Source organism: Podarcis pityusensis (genome assembly GCF_964106645.2).
Source record: "Podarcis pityusensis genome assembly, chromosome: 13".
In the NCBI taxonomy this organism is placed as follows: domain Eukaryota; kingdom Metazoa; phylum Chordata; class Lepidosauria; order Squamata; family Lacertidae; genus Podarcis; species Podarcis pityusensis.
In genome coordinates this window covers 37,930,329-37,953,725 of record NC_138038.1, presented here as the reverse complement: position 1 = coordinate 37,953,725, position 23,397 = coordinate 37,930,329, and the positions used below count along the sequence as shown (strand labels likewise).

The window sequence follows — 23,397 nt, the reverse complement described above, 5'->3', positions numbered from 1 at the left end:
ATTGTATTTGCCTTTGACCTTCGTCCCTGGAAGAAAAAGGGAGGATGCTCCTCCTTGCTTCTCTTCTTTCTGACACGGGCTATGTGCTGCTTTGGGGGGGGGGGAGAGAGAAAGGAAGGGTTAAAGTTCAACAGGTGTACCTGTACCGACGCCACTGGATGCCCATGTGGCACTAGCTAGATTGCTGCCTCTCGCATCAATCCAAAGGCACAGTGTTTATGCCGGGAATGAAGCCTTTTGATGGTAGTTTCATAACTGGGGTGTGTGGGGAGGAGCACATCCGGTTTGTGCGTAGGGCAGGTATAGACATGCTTGAGCCAAAAGCACCTCTAATGGTCTGGTTCCCAGCTGATTGTCTGGGCTTGCATAGCTCGCACATGTGGTATTTGATTCCCTGCGTGGTTAATTGATTCCCTGCATTGGTGAAAAGTCACCTGACAGTGAGGTTAGGTGATCTACAGGTGAGTGTTTGGTGATATACAGGAGACCATTTGGAGTCTCATGTAGAAGCAGAATTCACACATACATATACACACATGTGCATAGATAAACATCTATATCTACACACACACACGCATTAAAAATCAAGCAAATGTACTCACATAAAACCAGCACAATAATAATGCATCAGCAACAATAAGTCAAAATCCAAAGTTTTTATTGCATTCCAGAGGGAGAGGGAGCTTGGAGGGCCCCTGTAGGAGAGGGCTTCCTAAGTTGTGATGCACCTACCAATTTTAATATCCTTGAGCAGAAAAGGCACAAGGAGCAGGGCCCTGTCTGGTTGTGACACATGGGGAATTTCATGCGGGAGAAGATATTGTGGGGCACCTGAAGTCAGAGGTGTTCACTCTTCTTGCCAGGAGCTGATCTCCACCTGAATGCTTGTCTTTCTCTCTCTCTTTCCTTCCCTCTCACTGCCCCCGCCCTGCAGCTGAATTCCTTTGAACAGCTCTGCATCAACTACACCAATGAAAAGCTCCAGCAGCTCTTCAACCACACCATGTTTGTGCTGGAGCAGGAAGAGTATCAACGAGAGGGTATTGAATGGAACTTCATTGACTTTGGCCTGGACCTCCAGCCCTGCATAGACCTCATCGAGAGGCCGGTGAGCTGCCTGGGGATGGGAGAAACGAGATAAGAGACACACCGTGCTTATTTGGGGAAAGTCTATTCCATTTATAGGGAAGAGGCTTTCTTCTACAAGGTATTGGCCGGGGTGGGAGATTTTGATCGGCACCTCAACAATCTGACATTTTTGCCCCAGTCTATGAGGAGGTTCAGTGGAATCTGCGCATAGGAGCATCACACATGCTTCCTTTTTTGCTGTTTGTTTGTTTTAGCACGCACAAAAAGAAAGAAATGCAATAGCTGCAGGCTTCTCCCAGCAGGCAGATGCAACAATGGAGAAGGTTGCAGGAGACTCCACCACACTCCTTGGCAGCAAATTCCACTGTCGAACAGCTCTTACTGTCAGGAAGTTCTTCCTAATGTTTAGGTGGAATCTTCTTTCTTGTAGTTTGGATACTTGCAGGGAGGTTTTTGTCCTTTAAAAAAAAAGCAAGCATGCAGGAACATCCACAAACACTATTTTTTCCCTCCTCCCCGACCCACTGTGTGTTTTGCTGAGTCACCTGGGACTGTTGGCACCCCTTGGCAGTGCACTTGCACCCCGCTAATGACATGGTGTGACCTGGAGTATGTGGATTGATTTTCCTGTGAAAGCTGGTAGGCGGTTAGGAATCTCAGCTCCAGACCTTTTTATCTAGGCTGATCCTACAACTAGTCATTTAGGGTGTAATCACCGCACCTCTTTCACTCGCATTTTATATTCCTCCCATGTTTTCCTACGGAGTCTTCCTGGAGCTGGTTGGGTTCCCTTACCTTGAGAAAACCAGCTTAAGGGGGGGGGGGGACCCGCAGCAGTAGCCCTGTGGGTGATCCTTAGTGCTGTTTTACTGTCCTCTGGGAGGTGCATGGCTTTGACATGTTCATTGACATTCTTGGGGAGGAGGCATGTTGTTCTAACACCTCCTCCCTTCAGGCAGAGCTGTGTCTTGAGCACCCCTTTCTGGTCAACACCATTGCCGGGTGGGTTCTCTCACTCCCTGCAAATACAGCATTTTGACAATTGTTTTGCTTTAATAAATGGCTCAAAATCATGGCGCAGGGAATGGCAGTGGAAGTGTAGGCATCCTGATTTTGTTTAAAGAACCTTATACAGTGGTACCTCGTGTTACATATGCTTCAGGTTACAGACGCTTCAGGTTACAGACTCCGCTAACCCAGAAATAGTACCTCATGTTAAGAACTTTGCTTCAGGATGAGAACAGAAATCGCGCGGCGGCAAGCCCCATTAGCTAAAGTGGTGATTCAGGTTAAGAACGGACCTCTGGAACGAATTAAGTTCTTAACCCGAGGTACCACTGTACACTTTTCCAGGCACTCAGTACAACTGACTCTTTTCCAGTCTGTTTATCCACACCCACAAACAACTCTTCCTAGTGAGGCAATTTCAGCTTCTGCCTCGATTTCCCCCTTGGGTTCCCTTGCTTAATGGTTTTGGTTTTCCTCTGTCCCAGGCAAACCCCCCAGGGGTGCTGGCTCTGCTAGATGAAGAGTGCTGGTTCCCCAAAGCCACTGACAAGAGCTTCGTGGAAAAAGTTACCCAGGAGCAGGGAACCCACCCCAAGTTCCAGAAGCCCCGGCAGCTGCGGGACAAAGCTGACTTCTGCATCATCCATTACGCTGGCAAGGCAAGTTACCTCCACCCCACCCCCATGCTGGGTTTCCCCCTATTTGCTGACAGTCCTGGGCTCACTTGCATCTTGTGGTTCTTCCTGCTAGGAGGCGAAAGCCCAGCTGCTATGTCCTAGGTCTGCAGGTGTTGCTGGACTACAACTCCCATCATCCCTGACCATTGGCTGGAGCTGATGGGAGTTGTAGTCAGGTATCACCTGTAGGGTACCAGATTGACAAAGGCCAGTCTCATGACCTAACTGCAGTGTCCAAAGGAGGGGGCTCAGAGCTCCGTAGTGGAGCTGAGGTCCCAGGCTGCATCTCAGTTAACAGGGCTGGGAAAGGCCTATTGCCTGAGGGCCTGGGTAGCTGCTGGCAGTCAGACTTTGGCCCCACCTGTTTCTTTCAGTTTCATTTCATAAAATTTATATACCGCTTGATTCTAAGAAAACTTCTAAGTGGTTTACAGTGATATAATATTAAAAGGATCAAAAAAAAAGCTTGCATTTAAAAGATTGGCAAAATCAGTGCTTTTTTCGAGGGTCCAGGGGTATGCACACCCCTAAACATTTTGTGAATCTTCGTGCTTTTGTCCATTTACTGCATTTATTTCCCCCGATTTGAACTATAAAATGGTGATTTTCTTGAGTCAATATGAGAGTACCCCTAAACATACTTTTTTTTTTAGAAAAAAAGCACTTGGTAAAACTATGAGTAGCTAAAATAAAAATAAAACACATGTAACTTCTTCATGAGGGACGCGGGTGGCGCTGTGGGTTAAATCACAGAGCCTAGGACTTGCCAATCAGAAGGTCGGCGGTTCGAATCCCCGTGACGGGGTGTGCTCCCATTGCTCGGTCCCTGCTCCTGCCCACCTAGCAGTTCGAAAGCATGTCAAAGTGTAAGTAGATAAATAGGTACCGCTCCGGCAGGAAGGTAAACGGCGTTTCCGTGCGCTGCTCTGGTTTGCCAGAAGCGGCTTAGTCAGGCTGGCCACATGACCCGGAAGCTGTACTCTGGCTCCCTCGGCCAATAAAGCGAGATGAGCGCCGCAACCCCAGAGTCGGCCACGACTGGACCTAATGGTCAGGGGTCCCTTTACCTTTACCTAACTTCTTCATGGCTGGATAGGCTTACTTAAGCGAAAATGCCTTAAACAGATGCTGAAAAAAGCACAGCGAAGGCTCCTGTCTGACATCAACAGGCAAGGAGTAGGTGCTGCCACAACAAAAGATCGATTTCTTACAAGCGCCAAATGAGTATTATGTGGCACTTATGATCAGTATGAGGCCCCTGACCACTTGCATCCAAAGGAATGTGGCCCTTGACCCCCCTGTCCCCCCCAAAGGTTGTCCACTTCTGGAGTAGACACTATTGGGCTTAGAAATGAACTGAATGGTCCAACTTTGGGATATGGCGGTTTTATCCCTGCACATGGCTGGGTTGTGATGCACCCATAGGTCTGATATTTATGCCTTTTCTCCTTCGCTCTCCCCCCTTTTCCTTTGAAAGGTTGACTACAAAGCAGACGAGTGGCTCATGAAGAACATGGACCCCTTGAACGACAACGTGGCTACGCTTCTCCACCAGAGCGCAGACAAGTTCACGGCAGAGCTGTGGAAAGATGGTAGGGGGCCTGGGAAGATCTAAGCTGATCCGTTCATAGGCCATCTTCTGTCACCAGTGTCCTCCGGGCGGCTTGCAGGGATTAAAACAAAAAAGGCAATACAGTCGTGCCTTTGATCCCTAATGCCTTGGTACTCAGACGTTTTGGTTCCTGAACGCCGCAAACCCAGAAGTGAGTGTTCCGGTTTGCGAACATTATTTGGAACCAGAACGTCTGACAGGGATTCTGTAGCTTCCGACTGGCTGCAGGAGCTTCCTGCTGCCAATCAGAAGCTGCGCCTTGGTTTCTGAACGTTTTGGAAGTCGAACGGACTTCCAGAACGGATTCTGTTCGACTCCAAGGTACGACTGTATTGCAATAGAACAATGAAGATAGTGGGTAGCTTTAAAACACAGAGTTAACTCAATAATTAATGAGTCATGGGGGGTGGGGAGCAGTTGCCTGCATTGAATCTGAGTCTCCATACTTACACATATTATTAACCTGTTTTAACTTAGTGGCCCGTAGATCTTAATAACTGTCAGTGTAACTTCTCAAAGCTGCTTGAAGCTCTCTCTTGTTGCTGCTGGTACTAACCACTTTGCTCTTTGCTCTTTCTGTTTCCTTCTATCCTTGACCCACCTCTCTCTTTTCCCCCTGTAATGGATTGCTTTGCGAAACCTCACCTCCCCCTTTCTCTGCCTGGCCCTGTCCTTTCTCCAGAGATCCAGAACATACAGAAGGTCTATTTCTTTGACAGCTATGCCGTGGCATCTCAGGGTCCAGCAGAAAGTATGTCCCTCCTTCCCACACATGAGCCACCAGCATGTAGGAAGGGAGGGCTATAGGCAGGTTTATGAGGGGGGAAGACATGCACCCTCTTCCTCTTAATATCTGGGGTGCGGAACCAGGGGGCCCTCTAGCTGTCGCCCAACTCCCATCAGCCTCAAACCAGTGTGGCCCATGGTCAGGGATGATGGGAGTTGTAGTTCAGTAATGTTTGGAGGGCCACAGGTTCCCCACCCCTGTTTAATATTTTCTAGATGAACCTTTTCCCCAAACTTGGGGAACTACAAACAGATGGGACTACATTTCCCTTCATCCCCGACCACAGAAGCTGCTAGATAGGAGTGATGGGAGTTGTAGTACAACAGCATCTGGGGACCCATGGTTGAGAAAGGCTGGTTTAGACCATGGGCGGGGAACCTCCATTGTCAGTCTGCGACACCCACCATCCCTGACCATTGGCTAAGAGAGCTGAGGGTGCTGGGAGTTATAGTACAACAACATCTGGGGACCCAAGGTTGTAGAACATTGGTCTAGACCAGCCTTTCTCAACCTTACGTCCCCAAATGGGACTACAGTTCCCATCACCCCTGACCACTGGTCCTGCTAGCGGGGGGTGATGGGAGTTGTAGACCCAAAACAGCTGGAGAACCACATTTAGGAAACCCTGGTCTAGACCATGGATGAGGAACCTTTGGCCCTCCCAGTATTTTCGGTGTCACAACTCCCATCATCCCTGGCCATTGGCTGGAGTCCATGAATCTGGAGGGCCAGAGGCTTCCTATCTGGGGTCTGGATAATTCAGATGTGATTTCCTTTACTAACAGTGCACTCCTGCGAATTGGTTTAATAAGTCCCATTCTTTTAAATAGGGCTTAGTCCCTGGCAAGTGTGCTGTGTTTTCAGGAGCGCAGCCTCAAAGCCGCTCGTGGGCTTCAGAATTAAATTGCCGTGGTTTCTTTTCACTCTCTCCGCTCTGCCCCACATGTCCTCTGGGTGCTACCTGGGCATGACGCTCCCTTTCCTCTCTGCAGTATCTAAACCAACAGCAGCCCAAGAGCACCTGAGGCTTCTCCCTTCAAAGGCCCACTGAGGCAGATGGGAGCAAACAGGCCCTCAGGACTGCTGGGAAACACTCGCCTTGTTTTCTTCTGCTCTCCAACGGCAGTCTAAATTGTGTGGATTAAGAAAGCGGAGGTGTGAGAAGGGGCTCATTGAAACTTGTTTCAATGTCCCTTGCGGGCTGGGCTTCCACTGTCCTTCGTCACATCCACTCTGAAGGTTTTATGTATAACTTAAGTGGGTTGGGAAAGGCCATTGGCTCCAGGTGGCTTCCGTTCCCTCAGGGAGGGCTCAGATGGGTTTGGGGCAGTTGCAATGGATGTTATGTGGGGTTGGGAGGGAGGGAGGAAACCCACAGATTCCTGCATTTCCCCCTGGGGAGTGGGCTGGAAGTGCTGGACGTGAGCTGAGAAGCCCCTTCCCCCTGTTCCACAGTGGACCGAATTGTAGGCCTGGACCAAGTGAGCGGGATGGGAGACCTTGCCTTCGGCTCCTCATACAAGACGAAGAAGGGGATGTTCCGGACGGTGGGGCAGCTGTATAAGGAGTCTCTCTCCAAGCTCATGTCAACCTTGCGCAACACCAACCCCAACTTTGTGCGCTGTATCATCCCCAACCATGAGAAAAGAGTGAGTTGCTCAGGCGACGGAGGCCTGTAGTGCATATGGGGAACAGGATGAGTGTCCTGGCATTGAAGGGAGCCCATCGGAGAATGTCGCTTCTGCTCTGAAGCAGGGGAGGCCTCCTTCTCTGTCAAAAGCAGGCCCAAGCCTTCCTCTGGGTGAAAGGGGAAGGGAGTTTCTTGGCCAAAGGGCTGCGTGGAGACCTCTGAGTGTCTGGAGGCGGTTGGAGGATGCCTGGCGGTCATTGGATTGAGGCTGAATCCCAACAAGACAGATGTACTGTTTCCGGGGGAGACAAGGGCGGGCGGGTGTGGGGAACTCCCTGGTCCTGAATGGGGTAACTGTGCCCCTAAAGAACCACGTGCACAGCCATGGACTCCATGGACTCACAGCTGTCCATGGAGGCGCAGGTCAATTCTGCATCCAGGGCAGCTGTCTACCAGCTTCATCTGGTATGCCAGCTAAGGCCCTACCTGCCCGCACACATTCTTGCCAGAGTGGTACATGCCCTGGTTCTGTCTGACTTTAGAAGACAACTAAAATAGGGAAGTTTTTAATGTTTGATGTTTTACTGTGGTTTTCTAATTTGTTGGAAGCCGCCCGGCAGTGGCTGGGGCAACCCAGTCCAATGGGCGACATGTAAATAAATTATTATTATTATTATTAGTAGTAGTAGTAGTAGTAGTAGTAGTGCACATCTCCCATGAGGGATGATGGGGATTACACTCTCGGTAACTTTAGTCGCACCACAGGCCCTCCATCCTTGGCATGCAGTGGCTAGAATGTTAGACAGGCCAGGGAAACCTGATTCGAATCCTCCTCTGCCGTGGTAGCCTTGGAAAACTGGTCCAGTCCCACCTCGCATGGTTGTTGGGAAGATTAATGAGGGATAGCTCCCCCACATACCACCCTGGGCTTCCTGGAGGGTGGGCAAGGTATAACTAAGAGAACAAGCAGTATTACTCTGCTTCCTGAAGTGCCCTCTGACAGGTCCTGCTTCTTCCCGGCTCCTATTACAGGCTGGAAAACTGGAGCCACACCTCGTGTTGGACCAGCTACGCTGCAACGGAGTCCTGGAGGGAATTCGCATTTGCCGCCAGGGCTTTCCCAACCGCATCATCTTCCAGGAATTCCGGCAGAGGTACCCTGAGGACTTGGGGGAGGCCCGGCCTTAGTTAGGAGGGCAACGGGCGTGTGCCCAGAGGGGTCTGCCCCTGTTCTCAGCCCCTGAGGATCAGATCCACCATGGACCTAACTCATCCCTGGTATCTGAGGGTGTTAACGTCAAGCTCAAGCGTGTGTGGTGTCCATGCGATTTCTAACCTCCCTGCTTTCTCCTTCTCTCCCGGCAGGTATGAGATCCTGACTCCAAATGCCATTCCTAAAGGCTTCATGGATGGGAAACAGGCCTGCGAACGCATGGTACGTGGGGCTCTCTGGCCAGGGTGATGGGGCAGTGTGGGCTAGAACGGGCCCAGATGCAGAAAAGCAGAATGTCCTACCGACTAATCCCTCCCACCCCCCAAAAAACCCACCTTCTGTTTCTTTTCATCCTTACAGATCAAGGCCTTGGAGCTGGACCCCAACCTCTTCCGCATCGGCCAGAGTAAGATCTTTTTCCGCGCTGGCGTCCTTGCTCACCTGGAGGAGGAGCGGGACCTGAAGATCACAGATATCATAGTCTCCTTCCAGGCAGCTGCCCGCGGATACTTGGCCCGCAAGTGAGCACTGAGCCGCTATACTGGGGCAAATTGCCCATGGGCCACTTTAAAGCAGGATGTCATCAGATTCTGGGGCAGGGAACCCAGAGCTGTACAGGAGGTGGTGATGGACTCCCAACTCCCATCAGCCCCAGCCAGCCTGGCCTATTGGTCAAGGATGATGGGAGTTGTAGTCCAAAAACACCTGAGGGGGTCAGAATTCCCCCCACCCCTGACAACAGAGGAGTAGACAGTTATAGAACTGTAGTATTGGAAGGGACCCCAAGGGACATCTAGCTCAACCCCCTAGAGAGATCTGCGAGCAAGTGTTTGGCCTGTTGCAGGGGTGCCTCTGTGCGCCTCTGGTGAAGCTGTCATGGCTGCCACTACACACACACCGCAACCAAGCAGAGGCCGTAACCTGTTCTGTCAGCTGTAGAGCAGCCAGTTAGGCTTCTTTCAAGCCTGATTGTACCAGAGGGGAGAAGTGGCGGAAAGGGAAAGGAATGTGTGGGCACCAGGGAAGCAGACGCGTGTGTCATTCCAGAGTCGTGGGTTCAAACCCCGCGTTGGATGAATGATTCCTGCATTGCGGGGGGGGGGGGTGGACACGATGACCCTTGTGGCCCCTTCCAACTCTGCAAGTCAATGATTCTGTGATTCTGCCCATGGGCTCCATGTTGGCAGCCCCTGGCTTAGTACGCTTGGGAAGCCAGAACTTCTGGTATTCTCTGGAGAGGGGTTTTCGCTTCATCCGCCGCCAGTGATTGGGTGGAACCTCTGTGACTGGCCACGCCCTCTTCTCGGGAATCTTGTGACGGGACCCATGACTCTTCCTCAGAACTCTTCATTGGGCACACAGAGCCCCTGGGCTAGGAGACTGCTCTCCACCTGGCTCCCTGACCGCCCTCAGTAGGCCTTCTTCCTTTTGTCTCCTCTGGAGTCAGAAACCTATATGAACCAAGCCAGCTGCAAACACAGCTTCACTGGTGGGCTTTGCATGGAGGGTGGAGGGGAGGGTAAGGAATTACAGAAGGTTCCAGCACTGCAGGGGGTTGGACTGGATGGGGGTCCCAGCTCTACGTTTCTATGATACTACATGCACAGAGCCCTGGCTAAGGTACCTAACCGTGCTTTTCTGACTGTGTACACTTCCCTCTCCTCCCAGAGCCTTCATAAAAAAGCAGCAGCAGATGAGCGCTCTCAAGGTCATGCAGCGTAACTGCGCCGCCTACCTCAAGTTGCGCCACTGGCAGTGGTGGCGCCTTTTCACCAAGGTGGGTCAGGTGGCGATGCTAAGGACGGGGGTGTCTCATAGGACATCAGGCATGGTTTGGGGAAGAGCAGCCTCACGGGCCAACTTGAGACCTGTCCCAAGTCTCATTAGCCCATGGAGGGCGGAGGTTCTTCCTTCTCAACCCCCCCCCACCCCAACCTCCCACTTTGGCTCTCTCAACACCTTCCCCTCCTTTTCTTCCTCCTCCCCTTTTCCCCAGGTGAAGCCCCTGTTACAGGTGACCCGTCAGGACGAGGTGATGCAGGCAAAGGCAGTGGAGCTGCAAAAGGTGCAGGAGAAACACGTGAAAACCCAAATGGACCTGAAGGAACTGGAGAACAAATACCAGCAGGTGAGCAGGGAGAGTGGGAGGAGCCAGGAGTCCTCAGCCATTAAGCCGCACCTCCTCTCCTGACATCTGCAGCGGAAGCCCCACCCCCTTCTCTTTCAACCATTCACTTGGACTCTCCTTGCATTGCCCTCCATATTGGCCTTCCTGCCTGCCTACTCAGTGTCCTGAAACAGATTTTATAATAGGTCCGCCTGAACTCCTTTTTCTCTTGGGTAACATCCACACCATAAGCACTCTTATAACACATTAACAGTCATGGCTCCCCCCACCCAAAAAAAGAATCATGGGAACTGTAGTTTAGCCCTCCCAGCAACCTTAGCAAACTACAGTTCCCGGGACTCCACACCTGTGGTGTACGAGTGCATTAGTTGTATGGCGCAGGTGTGACCTTTCATTTGTGAGGACTGCATCCTCCTCCTCCTCCTCCTCCTCCTCCTCCTCCTCCTCCTCCTCCTCCTCCTCTATAATTCACACTGCTTGTACGTTCCGCGTCAAGCTTCTACTCCCCACTGCTTAAATGCCGGGATTGGGATAAAACCTTCCTTAATGAATGGTTTGCTGTACCCTAACGTCCTGAGCTAGGCTCCAGGGGGATCTGATGCCTGTCCCTCCTTGCTCCTTGATCCCGTTTCCGTGGCTAGCTCTCGGAGGAGAAGGCCATCCTGGCCGAACAGCTGCAGGCGGAGACGGAGCTGTTTGCCGAAGCCGAGGAGATGCGGGCGCGGCTGGCGGCCCGGAAGCAGGAGCTGGAGGACATCCTGCACGAGCTGGAGTCGCGGGTGGAAGAGGAGGAGGAGCGTTGCCAGCAGCTGCAGGGGGACAAGAAGAAGATGCAACAGCACATCCAGGTGAGTTGGGAAGAGAGGACCGTCCTCCACCACCAGGAGGAGCAAAGGAAGAGGGCAGCTGCCGCCCACTCCCTTGCGGGAAGGTGGCTAAATTGATCCATGCAGCTATACGTTAGGTGTGGTGGGTGGAACGAAGCAAGAGTTTTGCTTCATCTGCTAACGTTTGTGCAGAAATCGGCTTTTCTCGGACCAAGCTTCTAAGGGCATGCACAGAGAGAGAAGGTTGGTTGTTACCAGGTTAGTTGTGACGCTGAACGGGGCCTTCTCAGTGGTGGTGCCTCAGTTGTGAAATTCCACTCCTATAAAGGCCTACCAACCAAATCCCTTTAAAAATATAAATTTATTCAGCTCATCTTTAAAAATAGGTCCTGGTTTTGTTGTGAAATACAGTCAAACCTTGGTTGTCAAACGTAATCCGTTCCGGGTGACTGTTCAACTTCCTAAACGTTCGACAACCGAGGCATGGCTTCTGATTGGTTGCAAGAGCTTCTTGCACTCAAGCAGAAGCCATGTCAGACATTCCGAAAAACGTTCGAAAACCAGAGCATTTACTTCCGGGTTTTCAGCGTTCAGGAGCCGAAACATATAACGGAAGTGTTCGGGAACTGAGGTTTGACTGTAAATGCTTTTGTTTATGGCATCTGCAGAGCCCTTAGGGTGACTTGCACAGTCATCCTTGCCTCAGTCCTGTGCTGCAGGGTAGACTTGGGGGTGAGCGACTGCCCTGAGGTCGCCCAGTGAACTTTGTAGGTGAGCAGGGATTTGAACCTGGGTCTCCCTGGTCCCAGTCCAGCCACTACACTGGGCTTGAATATTCTGCTAACCCCGCTGCTTTGTTGAGGCAGTTCCAGGGCTTGAAATAACCGCTCCGCTTCTTTTATATGGCCCGCTTCTTTACGTATGCCCATTGTCCCCTGCTCTCCCTCCTCCCTCGTAGGACATCGAAGAGCAGCTGGAGGAGGAGGAGGCCGCCCGGCAGAAGCTGCAGCTGGAGAAAGTGAGCACGGAAGCCAAGATGAAGAAGATGGAGGAAGACCTGCTGGTGCTTGAAGACCAAAACTCAAAACTGCACAAAGTGAGTTGGGGGCCTTTCCTGCTGCAGCCTCCCCACCTCTGGCACAAAGCAGAAAAAGGCTGGGGTGGGGGGCGTTATTTGTGGTGTGGTTTTTTTGCCTGCCTGCCTTGTGTTTCGTGGCCCATCCTTGCTCTGGTGGGCAGCCCTTTGGTTGCTTCTGTTCATATATCTAAAATTTTATTAGTTTTTTAACATATAATATTCAGCAGTAATTAAACATACTTTTACATCTTATTCGATTTTTTTGACTTCCACCAGTCCTGTCTGAAAATTTTCCAGTCTAATCTCTTAGTATGCAGTTCTTATTTTCCCTATTGCATTGCAATCTCATAATCAATATCTCTATCTTTTTCTACTTTGTAACACTTCGTATTTTTCTCCTTACAAAACTTCTTGTAGTCCTGCTAGCGTGGTTGCTTCTCTTCTCAAGCGCTTCAGCAAGTTACGTTTTATTGTGTTTGTTTAGAGTTGAAAACCGATAATATATATATATATATATATATATATATATATATATATATATATTAAAAAGAGGAGGAACCTCAGCCTGCTGCTGCTGCTGCTTTGTGAGGCACAGACTGCCCTTGGTGCGGGGGGGGGGGGGCGGATTTAAACTATTAAACTCCACAGTTGCAGAGATGGAGAGATAGAGGTGAAGAGGGGGCTATTTGGGGGCCCTAGAGACACTTCCAAGCTGCTGCTGGTTTTGGGGGGGGGGGCTGTTTCACTCATATACCAGCTAGTTCAGGCAGCGCAACTACAAGCTGGATTGGAGCTCTTGCTCAACAAGCCTTGTCCCCCCCTAAAAGAAAGATCAGATGTTTTGCAGTAAGGAAAGTTAACAGGGAAATGCTGGATCACCTCTGCTTTGGCATCATGTTGTCTGACCTTTCTGCAAATGTATTGGGGTGGGTGCTCAATAAAGCAGCTTGTCTGGAAGTGAGATCTAGGAGGAGGCAGATGGGTAATAGAAATGTTGGCTAGGTCAGGACTCTAGGAGCCTGGACTCCTGGGTTTCCTGGAAGTGTTAGGCATATTTAGGTCCTAACCCCCACCCACCCTGTGTCTTTTTACACCCACTGCCTTCACCAGGAGAGGAAGCTGATGGAGGAACGTCTCTCCGAGTTCACCTCCCATATGGCAGAGGAGGAGGAGAAGGTGAAGAGCCTTTCCAAACTGCGCAACAAATACGAAGCCGTCATCGCTGACATGGAAGGTGCGTCTGGGAACAGGGGAGTACACAGAGGTGGGGGGCGGCCTAAATTTCTTCCCTGGGCACTTTAGACGCCAGGAATCGTATTCCTTTGGTGTGGCAATTGAAAACTGGCCTCTTTGGGGAAGTGCTTCTTTGGGGAGGTGTCTGTCCCCCCCCCCACCAACTGGCAGCCTCTTGGCTAAAGTCCGTGCACAGAGAATGAGCTGCGCAGGGTGTTGGTGGGGCCACAGCTTGGTAGGAGAGCACATGCTTCTCCTGCAGAGAGTCCCAGGTTCGCTCCTTGGCATCTCGAAAGGAAGACAACTGGGGAAAGGGATTCCTGCCTGAAGTCCTGGAGATCCTGTTGGTGCAGGCCAGGGTTTCCCCAAACTTGGGTCTCCAGCTGTTTTTGGACTACAACTCCCATCATCCTTAGGTCAGGGATGATGGGAATTGTAGTCTAAAAAACAGCTGGAGACCCAAATTTGGGAAACCCTGGTGTAGACCAAGACCGGGCTTAGCCGATAACATAACAAGAGCCCACCTGGATCAGGCCAGTGGCCTATCTAGTCCAGCATCCTATTCCAGTGGCCAGGCAGGTGTCCCTACTGGATCTCCAAAGCAGTTCCTGAACGCAGCTCCCACACTCTCCACTTGCGATTCCCAGTAACTAGCATCCAGAGGCTATATTACACTGCCTCTGACAGCGGAGGTGGAACATTAGGGACCAATTTTGGGCTCTGGTTAGGGATGGGGAACATGTGGCCTTCCCAGGCAATGCTGGTCTACAACTCCCAACATCCCTGGCCATCAGCCACGCAGGCTGTGGCTGATGGGAGCTGGAGTCCAGCTGCATCTGGAGGGCCGCACGTTCCCCACCAGCGATGAACAGCCTGCTTCGTGTGCTTCTGCAATGGGGGCGTCCTGTTTCCTTGCTTGACCTTTCCCCATTCTCCCCTCCCTTCACCCTTCTAGATCGGCTAAAGAAGGAGGAAAAGGGGCGCCAGGAGCTGGAGAAGCTGAAGCGCAAGCTGGACGGGGAGGCTGGGGACCTGCAGGAGCAGGTGGTAGAGCTGCAGCAGCAGCTGGAGGAACTCCGGCAAGCGCTGGCAAGGAAGGAAGCCGAGCTACAGGCAGCGCTGGCCAGGTAAGTGTGCCGGGCTGGAGGCTCCTGCCTGTTTGGCAGTGGAGGCTGATTCAACAGGGCACTGCCCAGCCAGCCTCACTCTCCCATCTGCTGGTAAGCTAGGCTGGCTGCAAGTAGCCTCAAGGTGGGACTCTTCCTTCCCATTTGTTAGGATTCTTTTTTCTGGGTATCCAAGAATCAACAAGGGAAGCAGAAATGCATAAGAGTTTAAGCGCCCTGCCCTGCAGATGGTTGTTATGGCTTCCTCATAGGGAATCCCTTAGAGCAGGGAATAGGCAGAAGGTAGATATGGGGATCTGCTGGAAGATCTCAGGGTGGCTTTTGCAGCAGATCTCATCAAGGATGCCCGGCTCTTGGTCGTCCAACGAGTAGCAACGACTTTTCCTTCCCAATTAGGCTTCTGAAACGAAGGAAAGCATTGGTGGAAACTATGAATGGACTTTTTTGTGTGTGGAAGGACTTTGATCTCCACTCTGGTACTTGGGACACATTCCTGGGCAGCTGAGATGCACTCAGAGGGGCACTTGTCTTTTAATTCTAAGCGTATGCCTGCCCCTTTTAAAACCCACTGTTTTGCACTTTGCTCCAGCTAGTGGACCTTGAGGGTTCTAGGGTGAAACAAAGCTGATACCCTGACTTAGGGCAACCTAACTAACCAAAGTCATTAACCTATGACTCCCAAGCATGGCTTAGAAAGAAACTTCCTTAAATTTCTGAAGTATAGGTACAACCTTGGGTTAGATTCAGGGGAACACAATTGCTCCTCTGTGCCTCTTTGGCATCCTGCAAAGATCTTCCTCTCTTCCCCTTTTGGGTGCCTGCTGCCTGCCACTAGCTTTCCTCCTCCTCGCCCTCCTCCCCGCTGCCCCCCTTTCCCTCCGGCCCACCCTCAGCCTGGCCCTCTCGCCCCTCTGACCTTTTCCGCCCGCCTTGCAGGGTGGAGGAGGAGTCCGCGCAGAAGAACGCCGTGCTGAAGTCCCTTCGCGAGCTGCAGGCGCAGCTGGCCGAGCTGCAGGAGGACATGGAGTCCGAGAAGGCGGCCCGCGCCAAAGCCGAGAAGCAGCGGCGGGACCTGGGCGAAGAGCTGGAGGCCCTGAAGACAGAGCTCGAGGACACCTTGGACTCGACGGCCGCGCAGCAGGAGCTACGGTAAGGGCCTGGTGGCAGCCGGCAGTCCTGCCTGGACCCGGAGGTGGCTGCACCTGGGGATAAGTAAGCCGACAGGAGGCAGAGATGGCCATCGACTTGGATGGTTTTGAAGGAGAGGGCTGGACAGACCCATGGAAGACAAGGCTATCCAGTGATTGCTAGCCATAAGGACTGGGTTCTGCTCCACAGCCAGAGGCAGTAATGTGCCTGAAGGCCAGTTCCTGGAAACCGCAGGAGGGGAGAATAGGCTCTTGCGCTCAGGTCTTGCTTGTAGGATCTGGCCAGTCACTGTGAGAAAAAGATGCTCGACTAGATGAGCTTCTGACCTTGATCCAACAAGGCTCTTAAATTCTCCCCTACTCCCTTAGTGGTCTCTCCAGGGCAAGCCCGCCTCACCCTGCTAGCCTCACCCTGATCCCGTCCTTTCCCTTCCCCTGGCAGGTCGAAGAGGGAGCAAGAAGTAACTGAGCTGAAGAAGACCATTGAGGACGAGGTCAAGGTGCACGAAGCCCAGGTGCTGGAGATGCGCCAGCGGCACACGTCTGCCCTGGAGGAGCTGTCGGAGCAGCTGGAGCAGTCGCGCCGGGTACGGGGCTGGGGGTGGGGGTTGCCGGGATGTTTCTGGGGGATTACAGAAAGGGGAGAGGGAGCTGGTAAGAGTGGAGATACGGAGAATCTGTGGGGCCTTCTTGGACTGCAGCAGCTCCCATCATCCATTGGCCATGTCGGCTGGTGATGGAGTTGGAGCCCAACAAGATGTAGAGGCTGAGAAGCTGGAAGGCTCTGAGAGCCAGAGATCAGGAAGGCCTAAGACCAAGGGTGGCTTGGTTTTCAGAGGCAGGGATGGGTTAGGAGAGGCCAACGGCCCAGAAAAAAGGGAGGGTCTGCTCCTAGTTATCATTTATTTATCTATTGCATTTATGCCCCACCTTTCCTCCAAGGAGGTATATACATGGTTTCTTCCTACCCATTTTATCCCCACAAAAAAAACCCTGTGAGGAGGCTGTGACTGGCCCAAGGTTCACCCAGGGACCTTCCTGCCTGAGCAGGGATTTGCACCCTGCTCTCCCCCAAGCCCTAGCCCAAACACTCTGACCGCCACACCACATTGGCTCTCCTCTGGAGAACACTCAAGCAGAGAGATTTTTTTAAGAAGTCATACATCCCCCTGAAATAGGTCTGTTAAGTCCTTCAGCCCAGTTTTAAGCACATCCATTCGGTGAGCCCAGCAGGATTCAACTTGCCTTAGTAAGCCTGCTTAAGGATCATGGAGGGGAGAGAGCAAGCAGTGCCCCAGAGCCAGGCCCTCAGCGGGTTCTGATGTCTTTTCTCCCCCCCCCCAGTTCAAAGTTACCCTGGAGAAGACCAAGCAGGCCCTGGAAGGGGAGAACGTGGAGCTGCAGAAGGAGGTGAAGGTCCTGCAGGCAGCCAAGCTGGAGTCGGAGCAGCGGCGCAAGAAGCTGGAAAGCCAAGTCCAGGAGCTGCAGCTGCGGGCCACTGATGGTGAAAGAGTCAAAGCTGAGCTTATGGAGAGGCTGGGGAAGCTGCAGGTGTGTGTGTGTGTGTGTGTGTGTGTGTGTGTGTGTGTGTAAGCGCGCTCTCTGAAGACAACCATCCTTCAAATTGCCTTCTCCTTCCACCCACTCCCAGTTCTCATTTTCCAAATCTTTTTACCCATGTAGCCTCCCAGGCTTATTAAGGCTCTCGCGTCTCTATAGCTGTCCTCTGTACCTTGCAGGATTTGTGCCGAGTCAGCCCACAAATTCTATGTTTAGAATTAATTGCACAATATATTAAGTGCCCCTATAAGTGCCTGCGTAATTCTGCTGCAGATATTGAGATGTATAGGGGGGAGGGAAGTTGAGCAGCTGCTGGGGGTGGGAGATGGCACCAAGATGGTAAGACGGCAAGTAAAAACGGATGGGAAGAGTAGGTAACAGTCACAGAAACAGCCCTGGCAGCCCAAAATTATACAATGCTATGCCCAGTTGCCAATCTGTTTCCTGAGCCCAAAACGGCTTTCATGGTTTATAAAGCCTTTCTGTGCATTCACAAGGACTGGGAATAGGCATTTTAACAATATGTAAAAGAAAGCTGAATTTCTCAGAATTCCACATTGTGCACCAATTACCAGAGTGGGTTACTTGCTTGTTTGGTGGATGCATAGAATACACAACCAGAGTCTTATTTTTAACCTTTGACTTGTGATAGATGGATGTTTTGATTTCCCTTGATGCATTTGGACTTTTATCTTTGGTATGTGTATGTGTCTGTCTCTCCCCGTCTGTCTGCTGCCTTCGTCTCCCGGAAACAGAACGAACTCGACGGAGTCTCCGGTACCCTTGGAAGTGCAGAGTCCAGGGCGATAAAGCTTGCCAAAGATCTGGCCAGTGTAGAATCCCACCTGCAAGATTCCCAGGTACATGGCAAAACCTGGGAATGCGAGACAGAGAGAGGCTGGACCCTGGATGATAGAGGGTGGTGGTTTGTGCCGGAAGGTGGGGGCAATACTCAGAGGGCAAGAACAGAGAATCCCTTGAGGTTTAGGGACAAGGGGAAAGAATGTGTAAAGGGTAAGAAGCAGTTTCAGCTTGTAAAATGTTGCTTTATGTCCAAGCATAGCCGTGAGTTCACAAAGCAATATTGGACAAGTAAGTCACCGTTTCATTTGGCCTCTGTTTTTCTGTTTCTGTAAATCGGAATGAATGTGTTCTGTCTCATAGGGTGCAGCAAGATGAAAATTTGTAAAGTACCTGCATATTCCATATGCTAAAAGAAAAAGTATTCTCCCTGCTCACAAATACATTTTATCATTAAATATTAGTGGCCTGTGACAAAAATAGGCTGTAAACAGCTAGGAACCCAATGTATCTACTTGTAAAACAACCTCGGAAAGAAGATCTGCCTGGAACTCTCTTAATGTTAGGAGGGGCAGGCACTAATGAGCATTGCTAGATAGCATGTAACGTCATTTGGGGGCCACGAGTAAAAAGACCATGCCCCATCCTTTCATGCTTCTGCCACCTGCCATAGAGGCCGGTCTTGTAATGCGTTAGGGCTTAATTGCACCTAGTCCCTGTCTTAAGTTCCCCAGGAGAGCTCTAGTAGGTGCAGAGAGAACAGTGGGCTGAGAGCTGGGGCACCTGATTTCCTGAGAGGGGAAGAAGAGGAGTAGATCTGGACAGGTTTGGTCTCTTAGCACATGTCCTTTAACCCCACTTCTCAATCGCAGGAACTGCTCCAAGAAGAGACGCGGCAGAAACTGAATCTGAGTTCTCGAGTGCGGCAACTGGAAGAGGAAAAAGCGGGTCTGCTGGAGCAGCTAGAGGAGGAGGAGGCTGCCAAGGGGAACTTCACCCGCCAGATCCAGAGCTTACAGCAGCAGGTGGGAAACAGAAGTGGTTGACAGGCAGTCCTTCACCGCCATACACAAAGTGTGAGCCAAAAGGAAAAATCAGGTGTCATTGGCTCTCGTGGGTCCACCAGAGAAGGCATGTCGGACAAGCTTTTATCTGAAGTCAATGGCTTTCTCTAAGGAGAAATGGAAAGATCAAGGCTTCCTTGCCCCCTTTCTCCCCTGTGGATTGAACTGGGGAAATGTATATCCTGGCCCAGTTCTGCCAGATCACTTTCTTTGGACCTGCACACAAAAGGGAAGAGGGACTTGGTTTCTCTGCCACCTCTTTCCTGGCACCAGGGCTTGGAAAAGTGCCCCTGCAAACGTAACTAGTTGGTGCTCCAGCCGAGGTGTGAAGTGGAAAGCGAGTTGCTGCTTTGCTCTCCGTGGGGAGAGGCAGCTCAGCTTGCCTTCCCCTTTCAGCCAGAGATTTGCTGGGAAATATGTTAAAAAATTATAACGGAACATGATATCTGGGTAAACACATGCTAATAGAGTTCTTTTTTAAAAGAAAGAAAAGTCATTTTGCATCATCAGCATTTGAAGAAAGGAAGAGAGGGGGCTGATAAATCGGTCTGGGTGGAACTGGGGCTTTTGCTGCAGAAGCCTCTCATAAACTTGACTTCCGAAGTTCCCAACACCCCTTTGGTTAGCCTGGCGCTGTGCGGACAGTGTGTGACTTCCCCTGTGGCCATTCCGCCAGGTGATGGAGACCAAGAAGAAGCTGGAGGACGATGCTGGGGTAGCCGAAGCAATAGAGGAGGCTCGGCGCCGGGCAGCCAAGGACCTGGAGGCTCTCTCCTTGCGCTATGAGGAGCGGGTCCAGGCCTGCGACAAGCTGGAGAAAGGACGGACTCGGCTGCAGCAGGAGCTGGACGATGTCACCGTCGCCCTGGACCAGCAGCGCCAGGTGGTCTCTGCCCTCGAGAAGAAGCAGAAGAAATTTGACCAGGTGAGGCCTGTGTTTCCCCCATCAGGTCTTTCTGCCAATTAGCTGTTCTGCAGTTTGCCCCTCAGTCACTGCAGTTGGCTATACACTGCTTCCCGACTGGGGAAATAGATGTCACTTCCCCTGCACACAAACACCCCCTGTTCTAATTCAGTTCTAAAATGGCTTTGTGTACCTGAAAAGTGGTGTCTCAAAAACTACGCCCACGACAAGTCTTTCTTTGGCTCAGAAAAACCATTAACTTAAACAGGTCTTTCACCTGTGATTTGGAACTATTCCCCTCACAATGGGATCTCTTTATTCCTGTCATTTTGGATACCATTTCCCCCCACCTTCCCGTCTTTATCTTAATGGTAACCTGCATTCCTGCATCTCTCTCTCTCTCTCTCTGCTGCGTCTGGCATCCCCAAAAATCCTAAGTTGAACCCAATTCTCCGCTGCCCAGTCAAGGACAGCTTGGTCACTGTTTACATTGAGGCCTCTTTGGATCATTGACAGATGCTGGCCGAAGAAAAGCTGATCTCTGCCCGCTACGCCGAGGAAAGGGATCGAGCAGAAGCAGACTCCCGGGAGAAGGAGACCAAGGTGCTCTCGCTGAGTCGCGCCCTGGAGGAGGCTCTGGAGACACGGGAGGAGCTGGAGAGGCAGAACAAGCAGCTGCGGGCAGAAATGGACGACCTGGTCAGCTCCAAGGACGACGTCGGCAAGAACGTAAGGGAGCCCGGACACCTGGGTCCACTGGAAGGGAAGAGGGGGTGACAGTAGGGCAGAAATGTGCCGAGAGGTCTGGCTCTCATTCTCTGAAGAAGGAGGCAGGAAGTAAAGTTTTTTCAGGCTGCCACTTCCTTTAAAACAAATTCTTCTCTCCCCACCCCTCCCTTGCAACAGCAAGACCCACAATTATTATTTTATTTTAAAAATGGAACCTTCAGATTTCTAAGACTCCTGCACAGTCACGAGTTTGGGAAACTGCGGCATATGGGATGTCATGCAAACTTAGGAATACTTTGAGAGGAAGCCAGCCTTTCCACTACAATCCCCTCGGTGTGATCACTACACTCCACCCCTTACATCAGGGGTGTGGGACATGTGGCCCTCCACATGTTGGAGGACTCAAACTCTCTTCAGCCCCAGCAAGCAGGGTCAATAACCAGGGTTGTTGGAAACGGTAGCCCAGCTTTTCTCACCTAACACCCCACCCCCGCTTCTTCCCATCAGGTGCACGAGCTGGAGCGTTCGAAGCGGGCCCTGGAGCAACAGGTGCAGGAAATGCGAGCCCACCTGGAGGAGCTGGAAGACGAGCTTCAGGCCACGGAGGACGGGAAGCTCCGCCTGGAGGTCAACATGCAGGCCCTGAAGGCCCAGCACGAGAGGGAGCTGCAGAACCGCGACGATGCCAACGACGACAAGAAGAAGCTGCTTGGGAAACAGGTGGGGAGGGAGGCTGGGGAGGCTCAGTCCCTTTCAGCCTTTGCCCAAGTGTGTTTGTGTGTGTGTCTAGAACAAAAAGTGTCAAGACTAGTGGCAAAAGGGCCCTTATTTGCATAAGAGGACCAGTGTGGTGCCACAGTTAGAGGGTGGCAGACTTAGACGGATGGGTGCAAGTCGTAACCCAAATGAACTCTCACAAGGTGGTCGTGAGGCTTCATGGGAGGTGGGTGGGCAAGGTTGGATTAACCATGAAGCAAAAGAAGCATGTGCTTAGGGCATCAACAGAAGGGGGGCACCACAGAATTTTTTCCGTTGCCAGATTTTTAACATTCAAGGTCACAAATCTCTCAGCTGAGCGCTCATTTTCTCAGTTGAAGTATGTTAAAAATCCCAACAGAACAGCGATGCAACAATACGGATGCCTTATCTGTGCTAAGCAGAAAGGCAGATGTTTCTCCTCCTGACGTTTTCTTGCTGCTGCATCCCCAGGTGCGGGAGTTGGAGGCTGAACTGGACGCAGAGAGGAAGCAACGGGCCCAAGCGCTTGCAGCCCGGAAGAAGCTGGAGCTTGATCTTCAGGAGGCGCTGGCACAGCTGGATGCGGCCAACAAGGGACGGGACGAAGCAGGGAAGCAGCTGCGAAAATTGCAGGTGTGTGTGTGTGAGAGAGAGAGAGAGAGAGAGAAGGAAGGAAGGGAGGGAGGGAGACACTGCCTCGTTTTAATTTTGTAAAAAAATATCCTTACTATATTTTCAAAACTTAATAAAAGACAAGCAACAAAAGCAGCTAACAAATGTTTCTCCACAACCAACCAATGCAGCCAAAACAATGCACATATATAAGAAGGCACATGAAAACTGGTCTGATAAATCTCTCCACGGATAGCTATTACAAAAATGCAACACCACTATTGCATTGTCTCCCGTATTAGGGTTTTTTGATTATTCCAATCAATATTTATATCATAAGGGAGATGTGAAACTTTTAAAATAGTAGATGCTTGTTTAGAGATAACTAGATGTTGGCGTTTCACAATAAGCGTATCTCTTGATTCTTGATACACTTGATTCTGGACAGTCACTCTGGCAGAAAAACTGAACTGCCAAGTCTGAGCAAAACAAACCCATTATCTTTTTATGTCACTTTTATATATGTGGCATGAGGGCCATATGAGATACTCCCTGATTATATTATTTAGACAGTGCCCTCCATGCGCAATCTACACAAACGTACAAAGACAGGATCCTGCTCCAAAGATCTTTCAGTCTAAAAATTCAGCACACAGGAGATGAATGAGAAAGCAGTGGAGGGGGGGATAAAGAGGGGAAGGCTGTGTGACTTATTTCAACAATCCCTCCTTAGGCTTAGCTACAGGTAGGGCAAGGGTAGCCAACATGGGAGTCCTCTGGATGTTGTTGGACTTGCAACTCCCATGAGCCCCGGCCAGCATAGCCAGTGGGCCAGAGGCATTGTGGGCACTGTAGTCCAGCTACAACAAGAAGGGTCATAGCTTCCCCTACAGTAGGGTATGGGGACTAGGGCATTGCCATACAGTCACTTGCCTGGGAGGGCGTGTGTGTGTGTGTGTGTGTGTGTGTGTGTGTGTGTGTGTGTGTAATTCCTCAGCCTCCCTTATGTTCTTGGCCTAAGGAGTCAAGCTTTTGCTGTTTTTTAAGCATCTTTTCCCTCCCAATTCCAGGCCCAGATGAAGGAGCTCTGGCGGGAAGTGGAGGAAGCCCGTGCAGCCCGCGAAGAGATCTTCATTCAGTCCCGCGAGAGCGAGAAGAAGCTGAAGAATCTGGAGGCAGAGTTGCTGCAGCTGCAGGAGGTGAGGGCTGAAGCTCCATGGAGCCTCCTGAAGGAACTGGAGAGGCAGCGGTGGCTGGTGGCGGGCAGATCAATTGTGGACACCCTTCCATTTTGCTGCCAGCTTCAGCCCATCTTGAGCCAGTGGAGTGGAGTCCCCAAGGCAGTTGGATCACGCCTTGCAATCCTCCTTCTGGCAACTCCATAGCCAACCCAGTGCCAAACATATTGCTTTGCTTTCCTTTGGACCACATC

The 23,397-nt window shown here is 51.3% G+C and overlaps 1 protein-coding gene across 12 annotated transcripts in view; it reads left to right on the top strand.

Moving 5' to 3' along the window:
- Nucleotides 1-23,397, top strand: part of LOC308460261 (uncharacterized protein) — a 63,501-nt gene that overhangs the window by 28,372 nt on the left and 11,732 nt on the right. For 6 of the 12 annotated variants that reach the window (XM_080976380.1, XM_080976381.1, XM_080976379.1 and 3 more), the window contains 24 exons: nucleotides 935-1,108; nucleotides 2,583-2,756; nucleotides 4,252-4,366; nucleotides 5,069-5,137; nucleotides 6,629-6,822; nucleotides 7,836-7,957; nucleotides 8,169-8,238; nucleotides 8,377-8,537; nucleotides 9,685-9,793; nucleotides 10,013-10,144; nucleotides 10,786-10,992; nucleotides 11,930-12,067; nucleotides 13,160-13,283; nucleotides 14,238-14,409; nucleotides 15,346-15,558; nucleotides 16,000-16,144; nucleotides 16,902-17,108; nucleotides 17,873-17,977; nucleotides 18,791-18,943; nucleotides 19,659-19,907; nucleotides 20,403-20,615; nucleotides 21,123-21,335; nucleotides 21,825-21,986; nucleotides 23,036-23,164. In XM_080976380.1, the coding sequence (XP_080832506.1) occupies nucleotides 935-1,108; nucleotides 2,583-2,756; nucleotides 4,252-4,366; nucleotides 5,069-5,137; nucleotides 6,629-6,822; nucleotides 7,836-7,957; nucleotides 8,169-8,238; nucleotides 8,377-8,537; nucleotides 9,685-9,793; nucleotides 10,013-10,144; nucleotides 10,786-10,992; nucleotides 11,930-12,067; nucleotides 13,160-13,283; nucleotides 14,238-14,409; nucleotides 15,346-15,558; nucleotides 16,000-16,144; nucleotides 16,902-17,108; nucleotides 17,873-17,977; nucleotides 18,791-18,943; nucleotides 19,659-19,907; nucleotides 20,403-20,615; nucleotides 21,123-21,335; nucleotides 21,825-21,986; nucleotides 23,036-23,164 (3,750 nt within the window). The remainder of the gene's footprint in view (nucleotides 1-934; nucleotides 1,109-2,582; nucleotides 2,757-4,251; nucleotides 4,367-5,068; nucleotides 5,138-6,628; nucleotides 6,823-7,835; nucleotides 7,958-8,168; nucleotides 8,239-8,376; nucleotides 8,538-9,684; nucleotides 9,794-10,012; nucleotides 10,145-10,785; nucleotides 10,993-11,929; nucleotides 12,068-13,159; nucleotides 13,284-14,237; nucleotides 14,410-15,345; nucleotides 15,559-15,999; nucleotides 16,145-16,901; nucleotides 17,109-17,872; nucleotides 17,978-18,790; nucleotides 18,944-19,658; nucleotides 19,908-20,402; nucleotides 20,616-21,122; nucleotides 21,336-21,824; nucleotides 21,987-23,035; nucleotides 23,165-23,397) is intronic. The other 6 variants (XM_080976376.1, XM_080976374.1, XM_080976375.1 and 3 more) reach the window with 1 other exon arrangement.